Source organism: Erigeron canadensis, chromosome 8 (genome assembly GCF_010389155.1).
Source record: "Erigeron canadensis isolate Cc75 chromosome 8, C_canadensis_v1, whole genome shotgun sequence".
NCBI lineage: Eukaryota > Viridiplantae > Streptophyta > Magnoliopsida > Asterales > Asteraceae > Erigeron > Erigeron canadensis.
This window is the reverse complement of record NC_057768.1, coordinates 42040572-42059857: the sequence shown is the minus strand read 5'-3', so window position 1 is coordinate 42059857 and position 19286 is coordinate 42040572. Positions and strand designations below refer to the sequence as shown.

Genomic DNA, 19286 nt, shown 5'->3' with positions numbered 1-19286 from the left:
GAGTAATAAACAATAACACCTTTAAACAGTCAAAACACAAAAGTATACATTTGAGTAAAAAATGATAAATCCTTCTAACCAGTGTTAGAGACAAGGGGGGTTAGGGGGTGCCAAGCCTCCCCCAACAGATATAGATAAGGCAGATTTTTAATAGTTCAATTAAAGATTTCTTGAGGTTTTTATTAGTTTAACCCCTTTTAATAAGTCAAAAATGGTAGAGATCGGAGATCTAAAAAAATAGCGGAGATCTGAAACTTTGGTTGAAGACAATGATGTGTATATCTTTTATCTATACAAAACAAAAATCCATTCCTAAAATTTCTCAAAAAATAATCATATGTGGCACAGTTAAAATCCTTTCATTCACTTATTTCCATTAAATACAGATATTTATGATGTTATAAACAAATTAAAACATTTGCCTAATTATTCATACCTTTCTGTTGATCTGTTTATTCAAAAAAAATAGTTTTCATCTATCAATTTAAATATCCATCAATTGCTAGCCTCTTCAGTATTCGAAATCATGTTTGCTATTATGGTACAATAAATTTTTATTTATTTTATATCTTTTGGTATTTCCCTTGAACTCTTAATTTGGTTTGTTTGTAATTCTATTTATTATGACTAATTATAATGATTTTGATTAAAAAAACAGGTAAATATGGATTGGGTTTTTTATTCATCATTTTTACTTTTTAGTATGTATGTTTTCTATAATTTATACGAGTATTTTTTGTGTTTTGTTTTACAGTATGCCATTATAGTACTTGTTTATTACGCAACAGCGTTGTCGTGTTTTCACATATATGTAACAAATTGTTATAACGGTAAATGAATTATCATAACAATACCCGGGTACTTAAGCTTGTGTGAAAAATAATTTTGGTGAGGATTTTTTGGAAACATACGGGAGAGCTGCCACGTGGTAGAATTGTGAAGGTATATTTTTCTTAGGATCTTGTTTTATCAGTAAAGAAGATGTATATTGAGAATTTTATAAAAAAAACTTAATGGATATTAGTATTAATATTTTTATTTATGATATTCGTTGGCTATATAAACTATACATTGCACTTAAACACATAATCATAAATGGGAAGAGGGGCTGGAACAATATCGTTGAATATATCAACCGTTTATATTGTCGAAATTAGTGTAAACTGGTTGTATAAAAATGATTTATGAAAGGATGGATTAAGGATTTAAGTGTACTATATTAGTCTATTAAATTTATTTAATGAAATGGATACATGTGAGAGTTATTATCATCTTATAGTTTGGTAAATATGTTTTTAGGATTTAAGGAAGGGATATATGATATTCACTCCAAGATGTTTTAGCGAAACTACACACATCTCTTCACGATAGCAAGTATTGTTGCAATCCAAAGGGTTTTTCAAATTAGTCAATATTGATTTAAAGAAGGTTTGTTAATAAAGGATGTATCAAAAACATATTGTTTTTGTTAATAATATGAGTGCACTTTAAATTTCAATTTTTTTTTAATGAGAGAACATCTGGGTTAGCTTTATAACTATATTTGTTCATTTAGTATCATACGGACGGTTGATAGTTTAATTTCAGTAATTTAGTGCTATAAAAGTTTTTCGATAATTTAATTCCAATAATGTTGAAGACAATATATCAGGAATATCCTAAACTGACTTTTTTGGGAGAATTCAGAATTTTTATTATACCCATAATTACTTTTAGTATCAAAAAAATTATCAAAATTTAGTTATAAAATTCATTATAGTAAAAGATAAAAAGGAAAATATATAGTTCGACTTTTTCTTTTTATGTATAAACTAATATCTATGTTAAATATATGATAAGTAAGTATATAACATAAAAAGTACTAAACAAAACTTAAAATGATTCTAATATATTGAAAAAAAATTAAGGTAATTTTAAAATATATATAGTATTTTCGGGTTCGAGTATGAGAATCAGGGATTTGTCGTTTCCCATCCCCTCCCCAATCCCCATTGGGGAATAGAATAATATCCAATACCCATCCCCATCCCCATCCCCGGTTAAATAAGAGATTCTTTGGTCAAATCTGGTTCAGATATTGGATTCTTCATCGGGTACGGATATTTTTTGTCATCACTAGATGTGTGTACAATAAAATCATATGATATTTCTAGACTACTGATGTATTTGTGCTTTCACGTTTAACATTACATCTCAACTGTTTTTATTAAAATTAGTTATCATAATATTACCCGGATCCTTAAATTAGTATGTAAATATAACAGGTATTAGTTGGGTGGTGGGTCCAAATGCCTACATAATTTATTTCACAATTTTCATTTATTACCTTCTACTTTTTCAAACATATTAATAGAACCTTTTCTTTTTAAAGTTTTGTATATTATTCAATATAAATTCAATATGTAGACCGTAGTTAACTTATACATCATACAATGGTGTAGTTTTGAAATGTTTTGTACTTATTAAAATTGTGAGGACAAAATTTTTTGTCTACCGGCCTCCGTCAATGGGAAATTCTAGTTCTGTCCCTGCTCCTAACCAAATAGCATAATAATACAGTAAGAAGGTGATATGTGGTATCTACTAATTCTCTTTCATAATTTTGCCTCTTGATTTTTTCACATGTCATCATCTCATAGTTAAGAGGATTATTAGGCTATTTGGTTAGGAAAATTAATCATTTAAAAAAAAAATTGTCTCTAAGAATAACATAACTAAATTTATTTACATAAAGCAGCATGGTTGGATCAGTGGTAAACATCCTTGTCTTTGTAGACAAAGATCATGGGTTCGATCCTCATCCCATGCAAAGGTTCGAGGGCCTTTTCTACCATTTAGGTAGAAACTGGAAGCAACCTCTCTACTTAGGTAGAGATAATGTCTGTCTACATCTTAACCTTCCCCATATACCATCGAGGTATTGAGGCTCAAAACACGCGAAAGGCGTCATTGAGCAGTTACTTTTTTAAATTTATTTACATATGACAAAAAGAAAACTAAAGGAACGTGCTTCAATTCCTCTCTATATATTGTATGATGATGAGTCGGTGATTACTAGTTTACTACATCTTGCTAGTTGCTACACAACTATTAGCTTTATTATACTGATCTCTTTGTTCTAACTTCTAACCTTATCGATATGAAAGTTTGTTACCATATCCCAAAAGCTAAATTTTGCATCATAGAAGTAACATGTGCATATTGAAATGTTAAATACCGAAGATTTGCTCATTTATGTTTTTATACATAGGAATTTCGTGATACGCATAATTTTTTTTTTTTTTTAACAAGCTACTATTAGACGGTTTAGTTTTATCATTAAGTCACTAATAGTAGATGCCATCTGTGATTTTTATTTTTTCTTTCAATTCTAAAGTAAAATTAAAAGTACTTAGGTAGAGATATGCACGTACGTATTTCTTAAATATCAAACGTTTACTAAAAATATAACAAATGTAATATCGAGTCTTTAGACTCATCTTTAAATTTAGCCTTTATATCTCAGATATGTAAAACGAAGAATTAATAGAAATAAAAGGTGTCACTAACCATCTTTGTTGAGAATTCCTCATGTTCAAAATGCATGTCTCAAATCAAATCTCGTTTATTTAGAACTTGACCCATTTTCTTATGTTATTTATTATCTTGTTATTAAACATATACAGTTCTATTTATATATTTTAACCCAAACACTACTATACATTTATTCATAAAATTAAAATCATATATATGCATTCCGATCTCTCATAAAATGGTGATAGATGAGTTGTGCACGTCGGATTGGTTCTCTAACAGGAAAGTATGTTGGGTCCAAGTCCATGTGATTTGAATACTCATAGAGTCATAGTTTCATACTCACCTGTTTCCCGCAACCAAATTCACAAGACATTGAACCTGTGATATGTTTTCTACTTTAATTAGAGTATTATTATATAAAAACCAAAAGTCAAACACTGCGATATTTAATAACGTCGGATAATATTTAATGTTTATCTATATTTAGATTAACTCTTCTTTAATTCATGATGACACTGCGTGATGATATAATATACGAGTAATGGGATTTACGCATGAATTAATGTATTTGTAAAATACATAAGAAATGCTTGTTCTTGAAAGTAATTATACTTTGTGGCTACAACTTTAAATTTGAAGGTTGGAGACTTGGAGTTGTTTCAACCTTTGTGTTCGTATAAAGCTTAATGGTTGGGAGAGTTTTTATCGCACGTGTAACTTAATTGTAAGAGTGTGGAGATCTATAGAGTTTTGTAAAGTTGTGGATAATAAAAAAAACCCCTATTATTATTCAACAAAAAGTCGCATAAAAACCTATTTGTCTCAAAATAACCGGTCTCGATAAGGGAAACCTATAACCAAAATTAAAGACAGGTCATAAAATCGGTCTCTTTGTGCTCAATAACTGATCTCGAGGTTTAAATATTTTGTACTAGTGCTTCTTACACGTCATGCCTTTCTAAAACAAAAATGATCGATCAACATCATCACACATTATCAAAGCGGCAACCACCAACCATATACAACATTAATATATTAATCATGACACAAGAACTAAAAAAAAAAGACGTTTTCATTAATCTCCACATAATTGCATCCTCAATCTATAAACATATAGTACGTCGACCGTCTAGTTGTATCATATTGATATAGATTTTAACGAGTACTCCCACACATCATCTTGTATGAGTGTTTCCATTTTTTAATGTCTAATATATATATTCTAAAACATAACCTTTAGGATATGTTAATTACTTAAAACCCCAAATAATAAATTTACATAAATCTTATTACTATAAAAGGAATAAATGGTACAGATATAGTTTATTATAGGGAAGTGATATTCGTACCACATAATTTAATGTATCTATTATAATTGTGTATTAGATACTTTTATAATATGTTATGAGATGTGTACAATATGATAATTAATCAAATTATATGGTATAAATATCAATTCCTTTTATTCTATCATCATTTAGAGAACACATGGTACTTCTTCTTATAACTCAATGGTTGAACACCGGCTTTTCATGCTGGAGGTTTCGAGTTCGAGACATGGGAAAAACATTCTAAGGTATTTTACAAATAAAGTCCTTCAGTGATGTAGGTTTGAGTCATGCAGAGGGGGCAAAGTTTTATCCCAATTAAATGTTGTGTCTTCGGGCGGTTTAGTTTGGAGTTTTCCTCCTACTAGGTATTGAGGGTGAAGGGGCTCTCTAGTGCAGACCCGGTTTAGAAAACGTAAACTAGATCCCCTGTTGCGAGCAAATAATCCACACATTTCAAAAAAAAAAAAAATTAGAGAAAACACAAGCCCACATCATGTATATGTAGCTTTTTTACCTATTGAAAAACGATATTTCATCTCGCAAAACCTAGCTTGTTGAAAATATATATGCTTTCACCTATTAATCATGCAAAAGATTATACCCTACGGTAAGATATCAGTTTACCTTTCTATCCAAACTAAGAGATTATTATTAAAATATATAGACTCAATTCTTAAGAAGAATTACAGTAGAAGAATCAAAGTTGACATTTATCTTATCTATTAATCTAACTTGTGAATGTAAACCTAGCTTTTGTAATTAAAAAAAGAATTAGTATTAAACTAGTGGTCAACACCGCCACCAGTATGTGGAGTTGGACCACATCATGTGTGGATTTGGATAATTGGATTGGAGCTAAGCTAATGATGCTAAACCCAGCATTTCCATTAATTCTTAGTCCACTTTAAACCCATGGTTACTTTGACATTTTTTTTTCTCAATTTAGGTTCCTATGTGACCACATTCACCATCATTATATAAGAAAGTAAAATACGCACCATCAATTTATCTTATCCTTTGAGAAATTGAATCAATCTACAAGGCTAGTTGAAAATGACATTGCAAAAAGCCTATATATGGAATCTCTTCTTGTATATAATGCTTTTATATGTTCACATTAGACAAGAGTTTAAACCAATTGTTTTTAGACAGACTTACCCCTTGTTTTTTTTTTTTCACTTAATAAACATAATAGTTAATGAACTTAATTTTTCAGTTAAATTTTATCAATTACTTATATTTTACTAATTACATACAGACATTCTTAACGTGTTCAACTACTTAATACATTCAGCACTTAATAATTTAAAAAAAAAAACAAAAAACAGACCCTTGAACATATATAGGCACAGGCGGAAACATAATATGGAATCTCACACGGAAGATAAAATTGTAGTACCGTACTAACCCTTTTAGAAAGCAACCATGCCATTCGAATATTATAAAATTCATCCTCATGTTATATATATGGATATCAAACCATATTACCACCTATATATTAAGCACTAAAGATGAATTGATTGGATCGTCAATTAGAACGTGAAAGTGAAAACTGTATTCGTTATACATAACGTCTTCCATGTTGATCGTAACCAAATGCACACAAAGTTTACAGGCCTTATTTTACACACTTTTTAACTCGATTAACTACATACAAATGAAAAAGATAATGGCTTATATACATGCTATCCTATTTTGGGTCATCATAGTTCAAATCTTGGGAGAGAATATTTTCATTCTAGGTATTCAAGTTTGAGAGTATGAGTGTGATGAATGCCTAAATCATCTAACTTTAAGATATAAAAATGACGTGTTTTATTGCTTGTTAATAGACGATTAGAACGGTTTTATGTTTGTTGAGTGATTTCAGGTCATATGTAGCAAAATGGAGCTAATTGGATGAAGGAACGAGTCAAGAAAAGTCAAAGTTAAAAATCTGAAAAATTGCAATTTCTGGGGCACAATGCAGGATGCCCATAGCCACAGTGCGGGACGGCCCTATATGAAGAAAATCCGTATTTTATGCATTTACTTATTTCAGTTTATATCATTATCACTCACGACTTGCGAAGTTATCCTTCATATTTTTCACACACCTGGAGCAGTTTTTCATCCTCTCAACACCCCAATTTCATCATCAATTCATAATTTCATGGAGATCATAACCTCAATTGAAGAATCAACAATGAAGATAATAGGCTAGGTTTTTTTTTGATCATTCTCATGTGAATAATTATGTAAGCCATTTATGTTCAACCTTTCTCATATTCATGTTAGATTAGATGTTTAATTCCTCATTAGTATTTTACATCTAATGTTGTTTGGATTGTTTGAATGATTACCTGTTTATGACTTTGAATGAAATTCATCTATCATTTGGTTTTAACTTGTTGATTGATCATTGATTATTGAATGAATCTCTCATGAACTTGTAATTTTACTTTAATGAATTGAAAATCTAGTTATGTCAATTCCTCGGTTTCCATTATCGTGAATCATCACAACCGATTGCTTTAGTTCTTGAATTCATTCAATCTAAACATTATAACGAATCATGTCTATGTAATTTCTAACGGATACAAGTTAGGTTACATATTTGAAAACATAATTTGAAGCATGAGAATAATCCCTTTTATTTAGCTGAATTATATTGTTAAGTTCTTGATTAATTTTAGTTTTAAGCAAACCAATCAATCAAATCGATTTAAGTTTATGTCTAGCTTTATTAACTTTTCAAATATTTTAGCACTTTCTCATGATTCCCCGAGGATACGACACTCGACTTACCTATACTAAGTAGTGGTATTTAGTTTTATTACGACATCGATGAGAGTGGTATGAATTCTTGTTAAAAAAATAATAAAAATGAAAATGAAATATATGCAACATGGAAAAGTCATGGAATTCACATGCATGATGCAACTCAAAGGCTAAAACATCTCAAAGACTCAAAGTATAGGCCATTAGCATTTTATTTTACCCACCTGTGCGTGGCCCAACGTATAGCCCAAAGAATAGCCCAATCGTCATTCTATTTTACATTTTTACCTGTGTAGTGTGTAGCATATGCATATTTGCTATAACTAGTTACTAGTTCCTACTTGCAAGTTGTAACTTCAAGTTCAACTAATCTATTTAGTATGTACGTATCAAGGTGGCCTTTTGACAATAGCTTATTTGTACTTTTGACAGATAATTTGCTATTTTCTTCACTCACGCAATAAACCTGATAGATTGGCATAGTTGTAACTATATATATAGTTCAAACTTATAAAATACATGAGTTAATTGGAGAGAATTTTGGCAATAAATAGTTTTTGAGTGCAAAGCCTTGTTTTTAATATTTGTTTTAGGAAAACAATTTTTCTATTTTAAAAAAAAATATATTTTATAGTGAACAATGATATGATTGGTACCAAAAAAACACATGAGATCAAAGATGTGCTACCAATCTACATCTTTTGGAAATAAATGTGAGTATACATATGCCAGGGAACTTAGTTTACTTTTCTTGCTATTTAATCTGTATATGAAAATGTTGTAAATATATAGAACAAAATGTCCACACTCAAAATATTATTTTTAGATGAAAAATAAAAAGAAAGCAAGCTATTGAATAGGCGGCATTATAGAAACATGTTTGGTTTTTAACTCAAAGGGCGTTTTCCCTCCCGGCCTTTGGCATCTTGCCACTTGTGAACGGTGGGTTCTTTTCCCCCCACCCTCAAACCTCTGATGCACCCATACCCATACCCATATACCCATTCTTCTTCATACCCAAACCCTGGCTTCATCATTCTCCCCTAGAGGGCCCAACTACCCTCATCACCTTTTTCTAATTATTATCGTCATCATCATCATCCTCAAAGGATCTCCATTCTTTCTTTTTGAAGAGGTACATGCATGCATATGCTTTTCTTTAATCAATACATCGATCAAAAGTATTCATTTTATGTGTTATTGCCTTAATTTGCTATATGGGTCTTTTTTTTTTCCTTGTTTGCCTAATACCCACATGCCTTCCTTCATTTCCTTGACAAACATTCAATAAAGCTTGCATTTTTACATGATGGGTATTGTTTCTTTCCTTTGAACAATTATCGATTGAATTTATGTGTTCTTAATTGCCTTATTTTTCTACATGAGTCTTGTTTCTTTGAGTCATTACACATAACATTTCCTTTGAGAATTTATGTATATAACATATTGGGATCTCTACAAGATATCTCAAGTTCGAATCCTGCCAAGTATATATATCTATTGGGGTGGCTAAGGTAGGGTTAAAAAATGGTCATGGATACCCTGATTAGGCCGCGTACATGTCAAAAGGCTTAACCCTCTCGGGTAACCTAAATTGGAAAGACCTCATTGGATATGCTGTATTATTAGATAAGAAGGTTATGATTAAGTGTATTTTTTCATTTGTCTTATGCCTTTTCCTTTTGAAAAGCTTTACATTAAGCATCATTAACCATTAGGAAAAGAATCATGTGAAAAGGAATAATCCTTTAAGTGCGCTGTTTAATCTTTTTTCTTTAACATATTCTATGTATGCTTCCTTTTCTTTCGAAATTGACTTTTGTGATAGTCTTGTTTTCTTTTTTCTACAAATTGGGTTGGTATGATGAGAAGGTTGGATTTTGAGGGTAAATCATGGGTTTTTACAATCATTTTTCTTTAGTTTGTATAACCCGTATTGCATTTTGATTGTTGGCTTTTGTTTGAAAGGGTTAGAAAAAGTGATCATACCACATATCTCTTTTTTGTTCTTATTTTCCACTGATGAGATTACGGCATAGGAAATGCATACCTTCCTGTTCTTCTCATCACAGAGTAGGCCTCTTGTTATGTATCCGTTTTTTGACTTTCACGATTTCACTATCTGTATCTATTTTTATTATTAATGTATGTTTGATGATTCAATATTTTAGTTTAAAGTCCACACTATGTGTTTTGTTTCCTCATACAATTTATGTTACAATATGGTCAAATATGATTGCAGACCTTTTATTGATCTCACTTATATTGACCATTTATTCTCTTTAAGTTCAAAAAAATCTGTGTAATATTTTTTTTTTCCGGTAAAAGGCCGTCACCCCTGGCTATATTATATATATCAAATAAAGAACGGGCAATCTAGCTGAATACTAGATTGACTTTTACAGACCATGCACCAAGTGCAACAACCATAGACTAGAGTCCCATTATACATAAATCAAAAACAAAAAAATTGAATACAAAGAAACAAAGTATTAATATATATTATATATTAATATTTTATTAATGCATTTTATATGCAGAACTCAGATGATTGATTTGCACCGTTCTTATGAATTTGTGCGGTTCTTCCTAAAATGTTTTTGCTTCCAAGTATGAACTCAATTTTCAAGTTTTATATATGATGTAGTTGAATGATATCAACTTTTATTTTTTGTGATCATCATTAAAGTTGCAAATGAATAATACATTGGTGCAATAACTTTTTTTATTCACATATCAGGTTGATGAAGATGATTACCCATGGAAACACAACAAGAACAACCTTTTAGAATGGTTACATAAGTCTATTACCAGAAAATCAGAATTGGCTCAATGTATTAGTGAGTAAATGTTATTTTACGACCTTTCATTTCTTTACTATCTTTAGCTCTAGGTGTATACTTGTTTTTCCAGATAACTGCTTTGCCGTTCATACCATATTACTTAATTATTAACTTTGTAATATGGGATTGTTGGATTTAGCTACTGCTATGGTTGGTTCACGAACATGGATTGGAGGAATCTTTAGCCGCCAAGGCCCCAAGCATTCTACGAGTAATAAATACGTTGATTTAAAGTGGACTCCTATTCAGGTATTAGAGTAAACACATTTTAACTTGACAACTCGAACCAGTTCAAGTATTGAAAAAATAACAGGCATAGATATACATATGCACACATTTGGGAACAATCGAATGATGTGAAATAGCTCTAGCTAACAAGTAAATGCGTGAATCTGGGTAAGTAAACGGAATGCTGTTGGCATGTTCAAGCTAAGCACGTAATCTACTTCTCTTCTTTGTGTAGGCAAAGTGAGTTGGCTTAACCAAGGAAATTAAACCCTTTGGAAACACCGAAGTAGATAACTTGGAAACTTGAATGTTAATGTCTTAATCTATCTTTATATAAATTTTTACAGGAAGCAAGATATCAGAACCTTAGAGATCGAGCAAACTTACCTTATGATGAGCTTCGTGTTGACCATCAGGTGTATTTTTCTACCATTCATCTTTTCAGTCTGATTCTGGAATGAATTGGCTCCTGCTTGACAGAATTGTCTTTTTTTCTTTTCTTTTTTTAACAGAAAGCCCTTTTAGAATTGTGGAATTTAGCATATCCAAATGTTACACTGCAAGGATTAATTTCCGAGCAATGGAAGGAAATGGGCTGGCAAGGAATTAATCCATCGACTGACTTTAGGTACACTGTGAGCACACACACACAGATATTGACATATAAGTATACAACGTGTTAAAATCGACCATTTGCTAATTAAATCCTGTTTATTGCAGGGGTGGTGGTTTTCTTTCACTTGAGAATTTGATCTTTTTTGCAAAAACATTTCCGGTAAGTGGAATTACTTAATTTCATACTACACTATCTTGAATCTCATAACTTTCTCTTTAATTTAAAGAAAGGGACATATATTATTCATGAAATACAATTAGGAAACATCAAGATATATAATTTACTAGTTGATAAAATTTTGAATTGAAGGGCGCCTTTCGTAGATTACTATTGAAACAACGTGGAAAAAGAGTGATGTGGGAATATCCTTTTGCTATTGCTGGCATTAACATATCATTTATGTTGACTCAGATGTTGGAGTTATACCAAGGTTCTCAACTTCAATCCATCTTCTATAACATGCGCTGATCAGAGCTCTTTATATTTTCAATTTATGTTGTTGTTGAACTCTGTTTTGCAGTTAAGCCTAGATGTACGCACTGTGTAAATTTTGTCAAAATATTGGGAGGTAGTTATCTACTCGATCTTAAATCTTTTTTGTATAAAACTACCTACATTCAACGCGTGAGATCACTGATGGATTCATTATGTTTATGAACATATGATTGCAGAGGATGAAGAAGCCTTTGATGTTTTATATTGTATAGCTTTCGTATTGATGGATGCTCAGTGGCTCGCAACGCATGCCTCATTCATGGAGTTCAATGTACTTTTTCTTGCACTGTGTGTATAGACTACTCCAGCTTACTTACACACGTACAATATTATACTACTAATCTTTTTCAATATAAATATCAGGAAGTTTTACAAGTTACACGGGCACAACTGGAAAGAGAACTGGCACTTGATGACATCCATCGAATACGTGATTTGCCAGCATTCAACCTTCTGCACAGTTAGTTGTTTTGACTTGAATTGTTGTATAGTTTTATTCGATATTCATCTCCTTTGAATCCCACTGGTGACCATATATGGTCCATAACCTCAACCAAGCCAGCACGACACCAGAACCCCTATAGCTTTCTTCAAAAAATGGTTAAGATATGATATGGTTGTGGGGAACTAGTTTTGTAATAGAAACTTGATGTTGGAGCTCAACCTATTGTATGCTGCTGTATTAGTGCATTTGCTCACAGATTACAGATTCTTACATTTTAGATTTTGTTCATTCTTATTTGTTAAAAAAGCGTGTGTAGTATTTGTATTTTAGATGTTTGTTATATTTTATGTCAATCATCTATATGTTTTCTTTCATGATAAAAACTTAGAAACAAAGCATTAGAGATTAAGAATTCAATACCAAATCACTCATTACACCGGCCAAATCTGATTAAATATGAAGAAAATTGTAAACACAAGAATGGAAAACGAAAACAAAATCTTGCTAGTATTTAACATTAGACGGAAAGAACATGGTCTATAAGACATGGGAGTTAAGGAACTGGATAGGATTTGTTTTTACACATGCACTTGTAAGCCATGGGACATGTTTCAGCCTCTTCAATGGATGCACACACGAAGCTAACCATGACGAGTCTGCAAGGGGAACATGAGCCACAAGCATGAGAACAGTCTGGTAGCCTTGATCCTGGCACTTTAACAGTATCAGTCCGTTGCTTCCGTGGTGTCATAAATGTTGCTACATGCTGATTTTGTGTCACTTGAGTTGGATGGTGATGCCCATGACCTGTTCACATCACATAGATTAAACATATGTGTATTTGCAGTAAGTAAAACATTCATTCCTAATTGATTCGTCGTTGGAGGTGCTTATTTAAAACCAAGATAAGTACTTTTTAAGCAAAATTAGAATATGATACCATACTTAGGCTGTACATTACAGCCTAGTAATGTGCACATAAAAGTTGATCATGTGGGAAATCCTTAGGCTGTATTGTACAACGTAGGGATCGTTGATAACTTACGTGAACGTTGCAAACCGATATGCCTTGAGGAGATGTGAGGAGGCGGCAATAGCAATAGCAATAAGGAGAGAAATATGATATTGCACAAAGAACTCTTCATGCTTGCAAGTAATCGGTCTAAAACGCCAAATAGGTGATCAGAGTTGAAGAAGGTTACTTTGTATGGTGAGATCAAGAAAGAAAGAGGTGGATGGATAATGAATTTATAACAAAGGAAAAGATCAAGGTGGTATTGAAGCAAGTCACAGGCATTTGGGAGTGGAAAAGATTCACATGAAAGAGGGTGACTCACAGGGCTTGACCATGGTGCAATCAAATGTTTTATGATATGATATACTTCACACTTTTGTGTTAGTGTTTTTGAGTTCCAAATTTACTATGGTAAATTGCTTCTTGTGATACTTCTGTACCGTGACCAAAACATTTAATGCTACTTGAAATTTTACTTCCAAGAAAGTTAAACAAAATCTTAATGCCAATTTAAAGATTAAGTTAAACACGAATTGGTCAATTGCCACAAACTCCATGAATGTATGCATGAATTGAAGGATTAGCATTGGACCACAAAATGATTGGCCATGCAGAAATATGGAACTATGACAACTCAACAAAAATGGGAACTTTTATTGATGTCACATTTTAGTAGCATGGTACACGATTTAATGTGGTTAGGACAACACGGTAAACGTGAAAACAGCCAAGTAGCAGAACTACGATTTTAAATGTTGTTTTGCATGAAAATCCTTGAAGTGTGTTAAATGCAACTTAATTTATTGAAGCAATGGACATTTTTTTTTTGATAGCAACCTTGTATGTCTCCTTCAAGGATATCATTCACTCGTATATTTTTCTTTTATATGTTGGTTGATTGTGTTTATTAGAGACATCTGCTAGCTGAAATGGCGACTTTTTCGAATTTTTTCATTGGGGCTGAAAAATAAGAATGATATTGGGATGGGATGGGGCCGAGAGTTCAAGTTGTCCGATGAGGGAGAGTATTCACTTAGATATATCTGGCCTAATGAAGTATCGGATAACTATTTACGAACAATTCATGGTTACCCCAAAGATCATATATAATGGGTTTGAACCTAAAATCTCTTACTGATATCTCAATATGCGAACTATCAAACCATTTTAGGAGTAATTGTATTATTACATGTTTAAAAAAAATTATACGAGTAATTTACATTACAATGATCAAAAGAGAAAATGATTTATGATGTTAACATCATCTTTGTTAAATAATATTGCTCTCACAAACTCACTTAAATCATTTTCTACACATGTCAAAAATCCCTCCATGATTTTAATGGTTTGTAAGAGCAACATCATCCAACCAAAATAATGTTAACATTATCCAAGTTATCCCCTTATCAAAAAATCCTTTATTTCTTATTTTCTTCTCATAAGAACCCCTAATAAGTGTTACAATAAGTATCAACGATACAATCTTGATTTAAACTTAAGTAGTTGAGGTAGTGGAAAGTAGAAACACACAATTAAAAGAAGTATTTTCTTTTTTTAAAAAAAAACCCTACTTATTGAAGCTAAAATAATGAGTACGAGTAATTGAGAAGGTAACTAACACAAGTATTACCGTTACTAATAACCCCAAATATTCAAACTTAAATATATATACCCCCCACCCCAAAATTCTGCTCACAAAAAAAATAACAAACCCCCAAATTCATCTTCTTGATTTTGATCAATTCATCATCATTCAATCAAAAAGTTCAATCAACAAGAAACAAACAATGTGGACCACAAACAAAACCCATTCATCCAATTCCGATTTCACACCAACTGGGTTTCCGTTCTACACCCCACAGCGACGGAGTAACCACCGCACCTGCTCTTCCAATCCGTTTCCTTCTCCGCCACCCGCCACCCGAAAACAGCTTCTGCCTACCTCTGAAAAGAAATGGAAGCCCCCACAACCACACCCACACCCACAATCACAATCAAACAGTAATAATAATAGTTTTCGTTTCATACATAAAGTTCCGGCCGGTGATTCCCCTTATGGCAGAGCCAAACATGTTCAGGTTGGTCTTTTTTTAAATATATTCTCCAACTCTTTCAAGATTTCTTTAGTTTGACTTTTGGTTGTTGACTTTATAAGTCAAATACTGTACTTTATTGTAGTTATTTATGATTCTTGGATAACTTTTGTTTGTGGGTCATGATGATATTATTATTATTTTTATTATAAGGGTTTTGTTTGGTTCAAGTTTGTAAACAAATTATGGTGATCAAAACCAATGAACTATATATGGGTTGGGGTTTGTCTTGAACGAGTCAAGCGGTCTAACCCATTTCAGATTATGGGTCATATCTGTGTTGGATTGTGTTGTTATGAGTTGGTTGACTTGTCAACCCATTTTCAAATGAAAGTGACAAAATAAATTTGTAGTTTCAATCTGTTTACAAGCCCGTATACTGGTACTACATTCATGCGTTAGGGTTGGGTCTAAAGGGGTTTATTTAAAACGAGTAAAGCTGTTTAACCCTTTTCATATAATGGGTTGGATTGTGTTGTTATGAGTTGGTTGACTTGTCAACCTGTTTGAAAATAAAATTCTGAATTAAATCGGTTTACAGCCCGTATACTGGTACAACCCATTTATGGATTAGGGTTGGGTCTGTCTAAGGGGACGAGTCAAGCTGTCTAACCCGTTTCATATAATGGGTCATATTTGGGTTGGATTGTGTTGTATAGCCTGCTTGACTGTTTAAAGCATCTAAATAAATAGGTTTTGGGGGTCATGTTTGTGTTAGAACTTATATTATACCAACCCACCAGGCCACCAGCCAGAACCCAACTTCAATTATGACAAATTAATGCTGAAGTATGAAAGTGGGTTCCATTGATCTTAAAGTGGTTTGATATGTGAGGTTTTCGCTTCTTGAGATTGATTGGTTGGTATATTCTTGGCAGTTGGTTGACAAGAACCCAAGCAAAGCTGTAGCTATGTTTTGGGCTGCTATAAATCTTGGCGACCGAGTTGATAGTGCACTAAAAGATATGGCAACAGCAATGAAACAATTAAATAGATCTGAAGAAGCAATTGAGGCTATCAAATCTTTTCGTCATTTGTGTCCACTTGAAGCACAAGAGTCTCTTGACAACATTATGCTTGAACTGTACAAGGTACATTGCACTTATTTACCATTTATTTTTTTAAGTAATCCATGAGACTTTGTGTTTAAAACGTTATATTAACATCACGAGCATTTTTAACAGAGGTCTGGACGGTTAGATGAGCAGATACATTTGCTTGAGTCAAGAATAAAGCAAATTGAGGATTCTGCAATGCATAATGTGAATAGAACGAGAATTGCCAGATCTCAGGGTAAGAGAATTCAAATGACAATGGGACAAGAGTATTCGAGATTATTGGGCAACCTGGCATGGGCTTACTTGCAGCTTGATAAGTATAAACTAGCAGAAGAGATATATAGGTATCTTTAGCTTATTCTGTATTGTCATTATATAAAGCATTAGTAGAAATCATTTGGTATTAACTTTGAGATGTTGATTATGCAGAAAAGCACTATCATTGGAGCCAGATAAGAACAAGCAGTGTAACCTAGCGATTTGCTTGATGTACACAGACAGAATGATAGAAGGAAAATTTCTACTAAATAATGTAAAAGATTCCAACAGAAGTAGAGACGTGTATGAAAGCTATGCCAAATCTTATGAGCGTGCGATCCAAGTGATGCATGAGTTGGAATCCTGCAGTTTTGTCACGAGTTTCTCTATGTTTCTTAGTAGAAACAAGGAAACAGATTCTAGTGAAGAGGCTGGGAATGACAACTGTGATAGCATGCAGCCTGAGACACCATATACTTACCAGAAACCTTGTCTTCTGCCTCTTAATGGCATCCCCAACACGCCATACACACAACCTTGTGATAAAGCTGGCCATCTGAATGGAGGATGTTTAAGAAAGTTACAGTTTGGACAGCTTGCAGAAAACCAAGATCTTGAGATGAAACTACCAAGTAAACCAAGGAAAAGCTGGGCTGATATGGCAGAAGAAGAAGAAGAGTATGGTGATGAAAATGTGGACTGCTTTAACACTGTGGATATCAGAGGTTGAATATTTTTCCATAACAGCAACAAAGGTTGAATCTTGTGACCTAAATGAGTTTTAAACCCAACAGGAGCAGGTAGTATAGTGTAATGATCTTTGGGTATCACGATATTAGAGTTTTCATCTAAGAGTACAGAATATGTATGAAATTTCAGTTTCTATAGGTTCAAATTGTCCGTTTGTTGTTTCGTTCTAGAGTTGATATATTTTTTATCTGGATATAAGAGTGTAATATACTAAATGTATGGAATATTCTTGATTCTTTTGGTTCAGTTTACTGGTTTCTGATTTTATGTCTTTTCTTGCAATTAAGATTCGTATGTAATATGTAATGTATCAAGGCAGAAAGGAAGCTAGTGCAGACTTTGGATTCGAAGGATCTGAAGGGGATGACAAGCCCCGAACAAAGGAGAATCCCAGGAGTTACAAATCGGATTTGGTGGGTGTTTTATGTAACATTCTTTTTGGTTTTGAGAGGTTGAACCCCAAATCGCAGAGCCTTCGTTTAGTGCTATAAAATTGAAATTTAAGGACTTGTTTGCTGAGGTGATTGGGAGTTTAAGTATACTTTTCAATCCATTGTAGCATTGGAAAACTTTTCTAGATGCAAGCTTAACATCATCCATTTCAATGAGTCTGTAGTGTAAAGCTTGTAAGTTTGAGTTAAAAAAACATGAGATATTATAATTAACTTCATTAATCATTATAGATAGCAAAATGAGTGGGCTGGGTTACATGTCGACTTATGTAGTTTTTTAATATGGGCCAGATTTGGTTTATCCATTAACATTTGTTTGGCATGTCGCTTAAAGCTTAATTTTGATTACTAATTCGTTTGCTATTATTCGACTAACCTTGCAAGTCTAAACTAGCTTATTGTGTTATTTATTATTAATAAAAAAAAGGATATTATGAGTTACATATAAATATTGAAATTTGAAACTATTCTAAATGAAATATTGGCATTTATATAAAAACAAGGATTATTTACTGAAATGGTACCTGGACTATCCACAATATTACTGATTTCATACCTATAACTTTAAAATTACTCTCATCATACCCCAACTTATCAATTCTCCACACGGACGATACCTGACCTGACGGGCGTCAGTTTGGCCGTTAAGTTGGGGTATGACTACGGTAAATTTTAAAGTTTTAGGTATGAAACCAGTAATATAGTGGATAGTCCATGTGTCATTTATGTAATTAACTACTACTACTACTATTATTATTATTATTATTATTATTATTATTATATTACTATAATTTCTTGTAAATTCTATTAATTTCTAATGGAAGTGATGTTTTTACTATTATTATTATTATTATTATTATTATTATTATTATTATTATTATTATTATTATTATGGCTGTTGTTGTTGTTGTTTTAATTACACAAAGTATTATTTAGGAATAAATAATTTTAAAAAGTACATTGATATTTTTTGTAAATATTTACTTTTATTTTATAAAAGAATACTTTATTTTTATAAAAAATATTGTAAATATTTAGTTTTTTATTAAAAACTATTAATCAATCAAATTATAGATCCATGATGATTTTATTTATTTTTTATTTAAAAAAAATAAGTAAATCGGAAGCAGTACATTAATTTCATGTAAAACATTGATAAATGAACGTGAAGTCTTGAATGGATACCACCACATGGAGTTGATTAAATCTGTTTTGAGTTGATTCAAACCTTACATAGTAATTGTACAGGTACTAATGCAATACAAGAAATTATGATATTCTTTCCGGTTGACCCCTTTAAAAAAGAAAATTGAAAAATATTTTTTTATAAAAATAAAAACTTTGTACTAAAAATGAACTTTTATAAAAGAAAATATTATTTTATTAAAAAATAAATTTTATAAATAATAGTTTTTGAAATATTAAT

The 19286-nt window shown here is 31.9% G+C and overlaps 3 protein-coding genes across 4 annotated transcripts; 2 read left to right on the top strand and 1 right to left on the bottom strand.

Moving 5' to 3' along the window:
• The first annotated feature begins 8688 nt into the window (after window positions 1-8688).
• LOC122580139 (ELMO domain-containing protein A) lies at window positions 8689-12563 on the top strand. Of its 2 annotated transcripts, none has more exons than XM_043752411.1 (10): window positions 8689-8742; window positions 10348-10447; window positions 10590-10699; window positions 11026-11094; window positions 11191-11306; window positions 11399-11453; window positions 11604-11724; window positions 11815-11862; window positions 11966-12060; window positions 12153-12563. In XM_043752411.1, exons 3-10 carry the CDS (start codon window positions 10598-10600, stop codon window positions 12252-12254), a joined length of 708 nt encoding a protein of 235 aa, XP_043608346.1. In that variant the 5' UTR covers window positions 8689-8742; window positions 10348-10447; window positions 10590-10597; the 3' UTR covers window positions 12255-12563. The 2 variants fall into 2 exon arrangements, with proteins under 2 accessions (XP_043608346.1, XP_043608345.1); XM_043752410.1 differs by lacking the exon at window positions 8689-8742 and adding an exon at window positions 10149-10217.
• A 72-nt stretch (window positions 12564-12635) lies between these two features.
• On the bottom strand, window positions 12636-13462 carry LOC122580449 (protein EPIDERMAL PATTERNING FACTOR 1). Its single transcript, XM_043752719.1, has 2 exons — window positions 13280-13462; window positions 12636-13041 (listed from the first exon to the last, which is right to left on the bottom strand). The coding sequence occupies exons 1-2, from the start codon at window positions 13377-13379 to the stop codon at window positions 12788-12790; spliced, it is 354 nt and encodes a 117-aa protein (XP_043608654.1). The 5' UTR covers window positions 13380-13462; the 3' UTR covers window positions 12636-12787.
• A 1500-nt stretch (window positions 13463-14962) lies between these two features.
• On the top strand, window positions 14963-17654 carry LOC122580114 (protein SULFUR DEFICIENCY-INDUCED 1-like). Its single transcript, XM_043752386.1, has 4 exons — window positions 14963-15327; window positions 16221-16433; window positions 16527-16744; window positions 16830-17654. The coding sequence occupies exons 1-4, from the start codon at window positions 15037-15039 to the stop codon at window positions 17386-17388; spliced, it is 1281 nt and encodes a 426-aa protein (XP_043608321.1). The 5' UTR covers window positions 14963-15036; the 3' UTR covers window positions 17389-17654.
• The last annotated feature ends 1632 nt before the right edge of the window (window positions 17655-19286 follow it).

Coding starts and splice junctions, on each gene's coding strand:
- LOC122580139 (XM_043752410.1), top strand. CDS start 10,155: ATGATTGATTTGCACCGTTCTTATGAATTTGTGCGGTTCTTCCTAAAA. Junction 11,725..11,814: donor GATGTTGGAGTTATACCAAG/GTTCTCAACTTC, acceptor TCTGTTTTGCAG/TTAAGCCTAGATGTACGCAC. Junction 11,863..11,965: donor TTTTGTCAAAATATTGGGAG/GTAGTTATCTAC, acceptor ATATGATTGCAG/AGGATGAAGAAGCCTTTGAT.
- LOC122580449 (XM_043752719.1), bottom strand. CDS start 13,379: ATGAAGAGTTCTTTGTGCAATATCATATTTCTCTCCTTATTGCTATTG. Junction 13,042..13,279: donor TATCGGTTTGCAACGTTCAC/GTAAGTTATCAA, acceptor TGATGTGAACAG/GTCATGGGCATCACCATCCA.
- LOC122580114 (XM_043752386.1), top strand. CDS start 15,037: ATGTGGACCACAAACAAAACCCATTCATCCAATTCCGATTTCACACCA. Junction 15,328..16,220: donor GCAGAGCCAAACATGTTCAG/GTTGGTCTTTTT, acceptor TATTCTTGGCAG/TTGGTTGACAAGAACCCAAG. Junction 16,745..16,829: donor CTAGCAGAAGAGATATATAG/GTATCTTTAGCT, acceptor TTGATTATGCAG/AAAAGCACTATCATTGGAGC.